General features: G+C 34.9%; 1 protein-coding gene across 3 annotated transcripts in view; it reads left to right on the forward strand.

Annotated features, from left to right (window-relative positions):
- CCDC141 (coiled-coil domain containing 141) overlaps positions 1-14,258 on the forward strand; it is a 56,707-nt gene that overhangs the window by 25,173 nt on the left and 17,276 nt on the right. For all 3 annotated transcript variants that reach the window (XM_054636748.2, XM_054636749.2, XM_054636747.2), the window contains exons 12-20: positions 556-732; positions 2,175-2,354; positions 3,133-3,258; positions 3,849-4,037; positions 4,308-4,487; positions 5,271-5,420; positions 10,727-10,867; positions 11,656-11,850; positions 13,442-13,625. In XM_054636748.2, the coding sequence (XP_054492723.2) occupies positions 556-732; positions 2,175-2,354; positions 3,133-3,258; positions 3,849-4,037; positions 4,308-4,487; positions 5,271-5,420; positions 10,727-10,867; positions 11,656-11,850; positions 13,442-13,625 (1,522 nt within the window). The remainder of the gene's footprint in view (positions 1-555; positions 733-2,174; positions 2,355-3,132; positions 3,259-3,848; positions 4,038-4,307; positions 4,488-5,270; positions 5,421-10,726; positions 10,868-11,655; positions 11,851-13,441; positions 13,626-14,258) is intronic.

Below are 14,258 nucleotides of genomic sequence, written 5' to 3' on the forward strand. Positions count from 1 at the left end.
AAATCATAATCAATTCAATACCAAAATAATATTGGTAGCTGTGATAATGGTGTCCAGGATAGTTAATTTTTATTTTGATTTGGATTCCATTTTAAGATTCTACAATATGGTAGCTGTTCTTTAATATTTAGAAAGAAACTGAGGATGCAATGGAACCTGTCAGATAAAATTAGCCATAGGATTTATTTATTGTGATAAACTACAAAAAAATATTGTGTTACATCTACTTCTGATTATTTCTAACTTCAGTTACTTCATATTAGGCAGATCAGTGAAAATCAGTGCACTGATATACTGGTAAATAAAATCCATGTAAGGATATGTGATAGAAATTGAGCTAATTGCTGCCACCTGTCTTCTTGCCATCCAGAAGGTTGGCAAGTTATTTAAAACTATTTTATTATTTGGTGTTTGTAAATATTTTAGGGACTCATTAATCTTAAAATTAAGAGAAGATTCAGAGGGGGCTATTCAAATTTATCATATCTCTATAACTTCTGACTATAGCACTTCAAATTTTGGGGTTTTTTATATTTATTTAATGTCTTTCTATAGGTGAATGATGATATTAAAAATCTGAAGGAATTCTATAATTCAAAACCCCTACCAACAAACAGAGAGACTGAAAGTAAAATAGAAATAGAGTCAGCTAATACTCAGTGGCAAAATACTATAAAGAAGACTTTTTCCACCGAAAATATGGGTTGCTGTTTTCTTAATTTAGTAAATGTGGTGAGTATGATCTGATAAACCATTTTGAATATTTTATACTTGCCTGTGATGAGGTCCAATCCTAGTTCTATGCCTGATGGATTGTGTACCTAGTTTTAAAGGGGTGAATGCTGATATATACTTTCAGAAGAAGAAAGTATTTGAGTGCTTATGGTAAAATAAAGTTTTGTGGTTAGCAATGACAGAGCCCTTAATGACCCAGTCATGTAATACATGCTCCTATCTGTTTGTTTCATGTCGGAAAGCAACATATACTCAAGCACAATATTAAGTTTATTTTACGTCCACTAAGAGGCAGGGAGTCTACTGACTGAGTGTATGGATTCTTCTAAAGAAATGGACGTAGGAGCTACTTCGTTGCAGACAATCTTTCCCAGTGTCTTTACATTCTGTCCAACAGCTACACTACCTAGGCATCCCTGTTTAATTTTCCAACAACACTTTGTGAGGTGCTTGTTTGAGCTGTGCAATCATTCCCCAAGCTACACCTCCTCAAGTAATCCAAATTAATGAGGTCAGCCTGAATACGCAGCTGTTCTTTCTGCTTTTATAGGACACACCAGGGAGCAGTTAGACATTAAGCAGGGAAGGGGAAGGTGATGTTGGTAAACTACAGCATGATACAAGGTGAATTGGAAAAACCAGCTGAGGGAGGGAAGGTGCTCAGAAAGCTGTTAGTGTGGCTGCAGGGTGTGTCCCTGCTGGATGCTGCCAAGCAAAAGTAAGACAGTCAGAGTAATAGCAAAGTCACTTAAAACCTTCCCACATCTTCAGACATTACCTCCCTAAACACCTGGATATGTGTTGTCACCATATTTTCTACTACCCTGTTCCTATGATATTCCCAGATTGTAGCTTTTAAATATCTGGAAAATACGGATCATACTAGTAATTTATGGAAACAACTTCTCTTAGAAAAAAAAAATAATGGGAAAATGGCATTACCTAGTTTTCTGATATTTCTCATAGAGGTTCTACTGAAATGAGGTAAAAATATCAAATATTCAAATACTAAACACTTTAACCCTCCTGTGCTTCAGTGTTGCTTTGTTTATCAACACAAAGGGGTGGTCTTTTCTTCACCTACTTTGTTTTCTAGTTGCTATTTATTCTCCATAAATGTCATTTTGGATAGTTCTGTTTAGTCAGAAATTCTTTTATTCTGTCTGAGTGTGAAACAGACATCAGATGGCAATAATTCAGTCATTACTGACCTGTTCTATGCTTTAAACTCCAGCTTTATATATGTCCTCACTTTAAAATTCTGTAAATCTGTGCCTAATTCTAGACAATATTAAAGGAAAAGTGTATTTAAGAGTATACATTTTTTTAAAGTTACACTAGGATAGTTGAGGTTTTATTAAGCTTTGTTTAAAATTATGAGGTTTTAATTGTATGTTATAAAAATATGTGTGGAAAAAATGTGTCTGTTTATTTGCCAGGTAAATGAGACGTTAATATTAGAAGTAGAAAAATCAATAAAAGTAACAGAAGATATCATTATTAACCTGAATAAAGAAAGGAAAGAGCTGACTGATCTTTGGGCAATCTGGAATTTTAAAATTACTCAAATAAAACCCATCAAGCAACAGTGCCAGATATTTAAAGAACAACTAAAAATCGTAAGTAAAATATCTAGCAAGAAAGCAACTGTGGCAAATATTTCTAGACTGTTACTAGCTTGTCTGTGGCTCTCCCATCAACTATTATAGGTATTATTTATAAAGAGTGATGATCAGTAAGATGATTCTTGTTTACAGTCTGTTTTCTGTTATGTCAGTCAGTCAGCAGGAACCATAAAATGTTTTTGATTTTTTTTTTCCCTACCTCAAATCCATAGAAATCTAAGTCTCCATTTCCAATTCTAAGTTTTAATGGAGTTTAATCAATGCTTTGCCAGCAGTGATTTTTTTATTCTTTTTAAAAGCACCATTTTTTGAGAGAAAAGAGCTGCTAAACCAAACTGTGTCCTAACTGTTACTAAACTGAAGTCCAACCAGGTACATGCAGGAAGAGGATTGAAACCTTCTTGGCACAGGATGTGCAGTGTTCCTTAAAAGAAACACTAGCTGGGCTAGTAGCAGAACCAGAAACACCAGCTAGGCTTGTAGCTGCTGTATCTCTAGTGCAACTCAGCAGTACACAGGCACATCTCTTATCTCAGAAATCCTGTGTCTGTGGTCCTGCAGTCCTGGCGTCTGAGTCACTTTTTCATGCTGTCTTAAAGATACCTTATCACCCTTGTCACTCAGAAGGTTTGCAACAGAGAGGCTTTACTGACAGCATTTGGGTGCCTGGTTTGAGGAAGGTTTTGTTACAAATTTAGCTTTGACTTTAAATTTTGGGGTTTTTTTTAATTTATTGCAGTTAGAAGTGCTCAACTTCTTGATTCTCTTCTAGACTACCCGTGGATTAGAGATTCTTCAAGAGGCCCTCCAGCTTGCAGTACCAGTTGACCTTGGAAGTGACCTTTTAATTGTTTTGGAACTACAGAAAAAGCTGAACCAAATGAAACCACACTATGAGGTAAGAAACCAAGCTAGTGGAGTGAAGAGTACATCAAAATCTCTTTTTGGTCCCATGAAGATCCATATCCTCATTGATGCCAGACACTCTGTCTGGGTTTGAAGCGCTTCATGTTTTACAACAGTTTTCCAGGAGGAAGTGTTTGTGTGTGTTTATAATGTAGGGGCAAAGAGATTTTTCCTTCAGTGTTCAGAGAATGTCTTGTGCTGTGTTAGTTGTGTATTCAAGGGACACACAAGCACTGGGGTGGTGGAAGCACGAGGAGAGCATCAGCTCCAAGCTTTTGAATTTAGAGCAGGTCAGAGGCTGAGGTACATCATAGTGGCCTTTCTACCTCCTGTGAATACTATCTCTGGGTTTGAGCAATTCACTCTGCCACTGCCCTTTAATTATGTTTACTTGTTTTCATGCAAAGCTGGGTGATAGCTGAGATTTGTGCCTACCAAAAAGTACAGAATGTAGTGTTTTAAAGTGCAGGGCATTGACTTCTCCCCAAGGCAATTTACCATTGTTAGGTGGTTGTTTAATTAAATGTAAAGGAAAAATTGCAGTGTTTGTGCAAATTGAGTAACTTCTCTGATATTTGTTAGCAACTGAATGCTGAGCTTGAGTACCTGATCAAATTATTGGAATTACCAAGCCAGAAAGGATTTCCTGTGAAAGAGAATTCTGAGAGAATAAGTGAGCTTATTCATTTCCACCAAGCAGTAAAGGAAGCAATGATAGAATACGATGAGATTTTCAGCAAGACAGTCAAATTCCATCACATTAAAAAAGAAGTGAGTATAACATTTTAAAACATACATTCTTCCCATTGTAGTTAAACTCTCTTTGCTTTTGGTTCCTGTTACTTTTCTTTCCTTTTCACCAGAGAAATAAGATAAATCAGCCTGGTGATCAGAATTAAAATCTTGGATCTAAAACTGCTTGAATTGGTTGAATTGAAAACTCAGATCTGAAACCAATTTTAATTGCTTAAACTCAAGGGTAAGGAAAAAAATTTAAGTTATTTTAAACAGACATTGATTTTTGGTTTTTGTATATTTCAGCTGGAATGTCTATCAAAATTAGGAGAACTGGATATTCCTGAAATATATGGGGACCCTGAAAATGTGCACCAGGCTAAAGCCTACCTTGTGAATTCTCAGGAGAAACATGCACATATTAGACAGCTATATACTCTACTTATTACCCAGGGAGTGGATATCTTGTCTGCAGTGCAGCAGCCTGTGAGTATAAGCAGAATGATTTATGAAATCAAGGATAAATATGAGAGATTATTGGACTCATCTGGCTAAACTTTAGATGTGCAAATATGTATTACTACTCTGAGAAAATACAGAGAGAGCCTTAGGGAAGTTAATCTTAAAATATCATTATTTGGAAAAAAAACACAAGCCATAATTTACTTTAGTATGTTTGGTGAAGTTCAAGGCCCTGATGGCAATTTCTTGAATCTCTGTATTACAATCCTGCTATTTTTAAAAGGTTGTTTTGTAGATTTATTCTCCTGTAAAGAAAGGATAACATAAGAGCAAAAGAGAAAATGTAATAACAGTGTTACCTTATCAATGGATACAAGACTGATTTGCATGAGAGGTTGGATATCATTTTAGAAAGTAATTATTTATTCAGGGAAGAATTTTCATTGCCCTGTATTCATTCACTTACTAAGAAAGCAAGGCTTTTCCTATGATTTGGCTAGATCATTTATATTGGCAGTCTGCTCTTCAGACAACATAAACTGATGGATGGCAGAAAGGAGCTATTCTCCAGGTGGCAAAGGACTGGAGGGGGTCATTCCCTCTTTGCTCAGAGAAGACACAAAGTTTAGGTTGTGACTTTGACCCAAAACTACTCCCCAGACTATGAGTGACTGAAACTGCTATGTCCTTGCTCTCCTTACAGTGAGGCTGGCTGTGCATGTTCTGCCTCAATGATTTTCATTTTAGATTGGTTAAATTAATACATTTCCTGAGACTGATAAATTTGTTTCTCTCTTTCCTCATTAGAATTGCTTGAATGTTTCTGTAAAGAACCTGAAGCAAGAACTTGCTAGATTTGAGTGTGATAGCATAAACTGGAGCTCCAGAGCTGAAAAGTATGAGGAAGAACTGTCACAGTATTTTCAACACTGCACCACTCAAGAGGATATAAATGAGGTAAATGAGATAAATCCCAACTCATTGAGTGACTGTTAAAAGAGCTTTTGTGTTCTATAATATACATTACTGTTTACCATTCCCCTAAAAGCTTCATATGCATACAGAAAAACAGACTTTCATTTTAGCAGCAACTTTGGATCTACACAGCAGCAACAGTAATCTGTGGTTCGTGGCTCTGCTGCTCAGGATTCTGTCAAGCTGTCGGGCTGGCAGTAAAATGCTTTCACTGCACCAAGAGGACTGGAAATAGAGCAGCTACATTTTCTTTAGCTTTCAGCTCAGTCAGCTTCATCTGAAACACAAGTCTTTATAACTTTTTCTTGTGAAGCTAAAATTTCAAACAAAAGTAGAATTTGGACATATTGCGGTTGTCAGGACATTGGAAAGAACTTCGAGTGTTTCAATGAAAAGTTCAGAATAATCTAGTACTAACATTTTTTCAGAAACAAAAGATACACTTGAAAAACTGCTGGGAGGAAAGGAAATGTTCATTGGCCCAAGAGATTAGAATTAGCATTATGGAACTTAGGTTAGGGATGATTACTCAGGTAATATGACTATCAACATAATATCTTGGTAGGCCAAATACAAATGAATTTACAAATTAGACAGCTACATTCATTAGATGTCTCTAAAAAAATTAATTTAGGAAAAAATATTTCAAAGAACTAACTTTCCCAGACTGATACATTGAAATAAGAGGCTGATGTGCTCTATACTTGATGTTCTGTATATTGTACTCCTCTTGTACTTCCTTGCATCCGTGAAGTACAGAAGGTGGATTGTGAGCTGGAAGAATTTTCACATTAATGTTCCCTGTAGTATGAAGCATATGTAATAAAAATACAGGACACTGAAGGTTATATATTCTTATTGGTTAAGTTAAAATCTGTCATCCCCAAATCTAATTAAATCTTGTGCATGAACTAACTGAAATATACTAATTTGGAATGTGGATACCTTTTTCTTTATGTTCCCTTTGTATTATAGGTTAGCATAGAAGATGAAGGTGTTTCCTAAACAAATATTTGGCTAATGTTCCTGTATATGCATTAATATACTGCCATTTTCTTCTTTTGTTGTTTTTTATTTTTTTCCCATTAAGTATTTCTAACTAATTCTGTTTAGGGACAAGAAATCAGACACCAGACTACTTCAGGACTATTATTTATGAGTATTATCTTTATTATTTTAAATTCTGTCAATTTTTTCATCAGGAATTGAATATTGCTAGTATGCTAATATGAATATTGCTAGACTTGTCTAAACTAACAATTTATTTACTATCTACTGTGTCTAAGCAAATAAATATTTCATGTGCCAGCATCAAACAGCAGCTGTTCATGGCTGTCACATAGTAAACAGCTAACCAGATAATTTAGTAGTAATTTACCAGTTTACAGAGCAAACTTTAAAGCTGACTGAAAATATTTGGGATCCTGCTGTAAATACTTACACTAATTTATGTTTGATGTGATTAATTTAAGTGTGTAAATACAGCCTGTGAATTAGGGCTTAGGACTAAGTGGTGTTTGAAGAGATCCTTCGAAGACATAGCAAGTTCCCTGTGTTTGTAAGGTATTGGTGCTTCTATAAGAAACAAGAAAACAAATACTGAAATTTATAGAATATGTAAGAATATATAGCATGAGTTTTAAATAGCCTTGGAGGAGACAAGAGTTAAATGCATGCCTTTTCTGTGCCTTCTCTAATTTAAAGATAATTTGAAAAGGCAAAAATAAGTGTATATATCCTCAACATCTTTGGGAAGGATGAGGAAAGCTCATCTTTGGGATCTGTATTTGCCAGCTGGGGCTTCTTTTTCACGAGGTAGTTTAGGCAGCAGCCTCTGAAGAGCTGCACCTCCACTGTGTTGCACTGCAGTCATTTGTGAGCTCAGCCTTGGGTACACTGATATACTGGATATAGGAATGCTGCACTGGGTCTGTTCAGGGGATTCTGAGTGACACTGCTCATCACCCATGGTAGCTTTTGCAATGAAAAAGCCTCCTCTTTAGGTGATCACTTTAAAAATAACATTTATGCATGTCCACGTCAAACTTGTGAACCAAAGAGCAACAGACCCTGATGCAGTTTCACAGCTCTTCCCAGTCATCTCATTTCTTTTTCACCATATCATTATTTGCATGCTTATGGAAAGATATGAGTGGAAATATGGGTTTTAACCATAAATGGTAATGAGCTATCTTTATTCACAGGTCAGTAGGAACTGATATATAGCCTCATTTCTCATTTTGTAATTTATTCTGATTGTTGCCCCAGGAATCAAGTAGTCATTAATGACTTGAACAGATTTTTTTTTTCCCTTTTTGTTTTACTGTTTTTTCATCTTTGTGACTGAAAATCTGTTTTCAGCAACCTTCTTCTTGGGGTGTTTTGATTATTGATGCTACAAAAAGTTTGTACATGAATAGATAGGGAAAGATGAGGGATTAACATTGAAATTTTTTCTAGAGTAGCTCAGACAGCAATCAAAGCATTTACTGGAATGGCACTGTTAACAAAAAATGTTTAAAGCATTTTATAACTTGATTTTTCTATTTATTTTGTGGTCCTGTGATAAATTGAAACAAGTGGTACTTAAACCCCTCTCCTCCACTACCATTCTCCACCCATGACAGGGCAACTATAGTTAGGAACAGCTGCTTGACTAAAGACTATGACACAATAGAAAAGGTACAAAGTTCCATTAAAGCAGTGGGCTGAAGTCACTGAAGCATATTTGGATGCATAGTCCCTTCAGTATTTCTCATTTAATCTTTCAAAACTGAGACATATTTAGATTTCGAAAAACTGGAAGCCCCGCAGTGCTCTTGGTACAATTGCTGATGATAACAGGAGCAGTGAAAATGCAGTCGGATGCACAAGTCAGAGCTGAATCTGGTTTTTCCACTGAGGCTAAAAGAGAAGAGTGACAACAGCTGCAGACCTTTGACACACAAGCCATCATATCTGAAACAAGGAGATCTAATTTCACATACTGCTATGAGGAGAGCCTCTGGCCTTATACTATCACTGCTATTCTGTATGTGCACAAGCCAGTGAAACAAACTAAAATAAACTCTTGTTCATCTTTTCTTTCCCACAAACTTGAAGCAGCAAATAAGACTCTTGTTTTCTGAATAAAAAAATATTGTTCTGCAGAAGTGATTATATTAACAGAGGGCTTTTAGACAGACTTTATTATTCTGCATACTTAGGCGGGATAAAGAGCTTAAACTAATTGGAGATCACAGGGCCAGTGATAGAATTCCCTTTCTTTCCATTACACTGAGTGAGCACCATCTGTTTATTCACTGCTGAAATAATGTGGCAACATCCCACTAGATTAAATGAAAATGAAACATTTATCCCTTGATGGATTAACATTAGTATATAATAATAATAATAATAATGATTGATTGTTAGCTGTTCCAATAACAGTGGCTGCAAAATAAGCCTTCACTACTCCCTGGATTCTTTGGCATGAAGGAGGAGGGGGTGCAGGGTGAAGTCTGTAGGCTTTTTTAATATTAAAAAAGCCTCAAATACATATTTAGATATCCAATTGTGGATATGACCTGAACTTGTTAACACTAGTTTCATTTGTGAGTCTGTTACTCATTTGAGTAACAGATCATAAAGCAATAGAATTTCTGCATTTCTTCATATCAGTGGCTTTAAATAAATGTACTTTCACATAATTTATTTATTGTTATTATACATTATCCTGAAAGCAAAATATTATCTACCTATAGGACCTGAAATTCTTAAAATCAATATTTTGGTCATTTTAATATTCTTTTATTTCAAAATTTATTATTAATTACATATAATTGAAAATTTCATCAGGGAATTGCAAGGTAATTAAAATATCACTGATTTTAAGCAGGTTTTATAGTTGTCTGATTCTTGTATCTCTTGCTTAAAGAAATTTAAATGTAATAGGAATAGCTGAAAGGAGTTTTTAAAGTTGTAAATAAAATTGGAAGTTGCATAGCTTGCGCAGAAAAAATACTAGGAAAACTATGCTTAAAATTTCATAGGCCTTTAAAAATGGTTTATCTAAACAGTTTTGATATACTTTTTTACATAACGTTTTTAATGAAAAAAATAGCGTGGTTTATTAAAGGCCTACTTGTAAGACAATATTAAAGGAAACATAATTGTCACTGGAAAACAAAAGATAAAGAATATAACAACCCTATATTATAGTTAGTTTCCATGGTAAACAAACACTGGGTTTAAAATTCTGTTCATCATAGATGGTTCTTCTTTTTGATATGTATTAAACTCTTTCTGGTAAATTGGCAATGTATCTGAGCCATATGTGTGTAAATGAAATTGCAGCTTCCTAGAGCTTCATCAGCGCAGTTCCTATCATTCCGGCACTTGGATTTTTTCTGTAGGTTAAAGAAAGTGTAGCTATGTTCCATCTAATTAAAAAAAGACGTTTAGAACAAATTTAATATAACTAGATTTAATAGTAGGTAGCTGGTATGAGTTCATCTGAAAAGTCTTGAAAGGCATGGATACTTCATAATTGGACCTACTAGTTAATTTTAATTTATACTATTGTAAGAATAATTTTCCCTAATGTTGGGCTTGTTGCACAAGTGAGTGCTGACTGGCAGAAGTATCCTCACCCAGTACATCTAGCAGTAGCTAGGTGAGGCTTTCTGTATCTGCCAGCCAGGGTCTCCCTGCTGCCATACTCAGAGCACAGTTGTTTGCAAGTCAGGTGGTCATACAACCTGCATCTTGATCCTGCAAAGAGATGTACTCCTCTTTGTATGCTGTGAGTAATTGTACTAAGATGTTTGGACTTGCACAGTGTATAAAATTAAGCCCATGTATAACTTTTTTTCAGAAGCAGGACTTTTGAAAAAGGAATGAGAAATGGGACACTTACTTGGCTACCATTTCTACTAAATGGACTAAAGTATGTGAAGGGCATCTACCTCTAATTAAAAGCAGTGGAGGCTCCTGGAAAGGATTTTTACATAGATTGTCTGAGCAATAATCTCATCCCTTGTTCCAATGCTTTTTTTGCCTCAGTTATTCTGGAAACACTTTTCATTCAGAATGCAAAAACATTGATTTAGCAAGATTATGAGTCTCCATTACTGTAAAGAAATTCTGACTTAACTTAAGGATGCTTTGAGATGGCATAGTATTACTAACTTCTGCATTAAATTTTCAGTGCTTAAATTGTCCATTAAACAGCTCTTGAAAAAACTTAAATTGATGTGCGCTGACTTCTTTTTTTTTTTTAACTAACAAATATGTTTAAACTGTTGCAGCTCAGAGAGTCATTTAAGGATCTCAAAAAGAAATTCAACAATTTGAAGTTTAACTATATGAAGAAAACTGAAAAAGCTCGAAATATGAAAGTACTTAAAGTACAGATTCAGCAAGTTGATACATATGCAGAGAAGCTACAGGTAACAGAAAATCCAGGCTTAGTAAACGCTTCACCAGTTCAGTTATTTGGCCTATGCCAAATACATCACAGGAAATTAGGGCATCACAAAATTTATTGTGCACTTCCCTCTTACTTTTCTCATTATATCCTCCCTGTCTGTCATTGACTGAGACATTTTTCACTATTCTATTCCTGTTATTCTGCCATTTACTTCTGTGAAATGATGTTAATTCTTGACTTCACTCCTTTAATCACCATTATTTTTCTGTTTAATCTTTTATTCTTCTTGCATCTATTGTGTGACCTAGCCTTTCTTCTCCTTAAAGGAACCCAAAATAATCATGTCTTGCATCAAGCCACTGTCTTGTCTTTCTGATTTCATCATGTAAAAGATGAACCCTTTTCCTCAGAGCCTTTGGCTATATTCATTGCCTGGAGTTGATCGTGATCCTTTGCACCTTAGAACCCTGAGAACCCATTTTTTGCATTCACCAGAAACTTTTCCTTCAATGGCCTTTTTAGTTGCAAGTCATGCATGACCATGTTTTATTACTGCAGATATTTGTTTATTTTTAAGCTGAAAAAAGCTAGCTCAATTATACCTTTAATAAATATAATTTATATCAATTTTAATCAGCTTTGCAAAGGCTCTCCAGGTTCCTTTGATTTTTGAAAGAGCAGCTTGTCTTTTTTAAAACATAGGACAAGAAGTATGTTTGTATGGTTTTCTCCTGCTTTTTTGTATTAAATTTCTAAAAATAGAAACATTTTGTTGGTATTTAACATTGCTATCTGTCTTTTAAACAGATTCTTAAAAAGAAGATGGATAATTTAGAAAAGAAAGTAATTGATCCTTTTGCAAATGAACCTAAGGCTAAAGTTCAAGTTCTCTTGGGCTCAATCAGTGACTTACAAAAACAGCTGAATGATTTTAGCACAGTTGTGGAAGATTACAAGCAAAATCTGGATCTGATGGAGCATCTGCAGCAGATGATGAAAGAGGTACTAGTAAACCTGACATCCCCACTGTGGCTGTAATAATGATCCAGGACAGGGACAGATAAAAGTGCTTTAACTCTCTCAAGGTTAATCTGTACTTTCCAAAAGTAATCAATTGTTAAATTTTTTTTTTCTTTCTTTCTAAATTTGCAGTGAAAGGGGGAAATAAATGTGCAGTGTGACCACATTCATGCAACTGGGGTCATCACCTCCATATGACCATATGACTTCCACAGCCATTCAGCAAGTCTATGATCATGCTTAGGAGCTCATTTTCCCTAAGTAAGCTCTGAGGCAACACAGAAAGTGCCACAAAGTCCTCTTTGGTAGCAGTCAAATTATGAGAGGCAGGTTATCACAGTACCCACCGTGGTTTATGTAATGATGGAACTGAAATGTAAAATACTCAGTTCCTTACTAAAAGAATTTTTTTTAATAAACTAACTTTTTTAGTAGACTAATTTTTTTTTTTTCTGAACGGCAGTCTTTCTTATTGGATACTTCCATAACTTTATTTTAATGTGTCTGAGGACTGTCTCATGCGTTGTCTTTTTTAAAAGAAAAAAAAGTTTGTGACAGTATTGTAACAGTATTTTCCCTCTTGCTGTTTTGCATTGGTGCTCTTGCCATGGGACAAGCTCATTCTGGTCATCACTGTTTACTTTTAGGAATAACATTGTTCTTATCTCCAAAGGGATCTAAGTGCATGACAAATTCCCTTAATGATGAATCACAGGACTAAAGTTTTGTTTAAGAGATGTGTTCAGTGTCCAGTGACCTCATCAGTGTGTTCTTACATATACCATTAGCCAAACAATTTGTTAATATTTGTTGGATATTTACATTTTCAAATTCCCCACTTACTCAAAAGAAATAAATTATTTCCTAAAGCTAAAATTTAAGACTGCCTTTTTTTAAAAAAAAATTTAACTGAGTGTAAAGTATCACCTTTTACTCAGAACTTTTCTTTCAGCAAATAGGCACAGTCTTAAATGCTGATTTCAACAGTGGCTGGAAATGGTGATTTTTTGCCACTTCCTGTAATGATGCAATACTGGTGATTCTGAGTGAACACCAGATTGTGTTCTGTTCTGAGTATTGTTAACCAAAGATGTTTATTATGGGGATGTTCTAAAGCCCATTCTTGTCAGAAGAAAGATTCCTGGTGAGTTAGTGGTTGCTGAGACCAAAAACCCTGTCTGCTTGAATGTTAAATTTAAAGAACCTTTCTGCCCTTACACAGCTATAACTGAGGCCATAACATGAAGATTTTGAAATTAGCCAATTGATATACAAGGTGGAAAGAGCTCAGAAACAAAACATGTTTTTGCAGAACCATTAAATAATAACCTCACCACACTTGTAAGATGAGCGTGGGCATAGTACTTAATGAAAATTTAACAGCCATTAATGCTTGAAGCACCATTAGTAATGAACAAATGTTTCTCAGGTTAAATTTAAGTCAGAATATTTAAGATATACTGTATGCCACTGATTAAGGAAAGTCTAAGAATAATCCAGTCTGTTCTTCAACAGCTTGAACTGCAGATTCATTCATAGTAATTCATTGTAATGCAGCTTTTTTATCCCTCAGTGTCAATTTTGGTTTGAAGATGTGAGCGCAACAGTGATTAGAGTTGGCAACTACTCTGCAGAATGCAAAACAAGAGAAGCAATAGAGACTCTCTATAAGCAATTCAATAAGTTTATTGAACCTGCAGTGCCTGAACAAGAAGAAAAAATTCAGCAGATTATGGACCTTGCTAGACGGTTATATGGTGAGGAGATATCTGGTAATGTACTGTGGGGACAAAATGCAGTAACTTGGGGTGGAAGTAAGCAAACTCCTAGATTTGTTCATTTAAGATGAAAATCCGATGAATTTTAAAAAAGCTAAATGTTTTAAAGTATTGATTGGAAGAGGTGAAGGATTTCAGAACAAATATTTACAAAAAGTAAAGATATGAAACTACTCTTCCAGTCTGGTATGTATTTGGTTTTCTGTATACAGCCTGAGTTCACCTTGAAATCAAAATGTCCTTGCAATATTCATGAGCTTTGAGTTAAGATTTCATGGCTTAAGCTCTCTCATAACAGGCAAGCCTTTGAAGCCAGAGGATATTATAATGATATATCTCAGTGCTGAATTAATTTTTTACATTATAACTGTAAATAACTGGTAGGATTTGATTGTCAAATTTTTATTAGCAAATTATGTAGACTGCTATTTAGATACTGTATTTGCAATTGTGTTGATTTGGAACATTGTTGACCAAAAAAATTGCAAGTCATAAAATTTCGTATTTTGCTTTTTTTTGGTCCCACTTGTTATTTTTATATACTTTTTAAAGTTAATTTTTCCAAAGATAATGTGACAATCCAAACACACGGGGATTTTGTGTAGCCTATCA

The sequence above is a fragment of the Agelaius phoeniceus genome, chromosome 7 (genome assembly GCF_051311805.1).
Source record: "Agelaius phoeniceus isolate bAgePho1 chromosome 7, bAgePho1.hap1, whole genome shotgun sequence".
Taxonomy (NCBI): Eukaryota; Metazoa; Chordata; class Aves; order Passeriformes; family Icteridae; genus Agelaius; species Agelaius phoeniceus.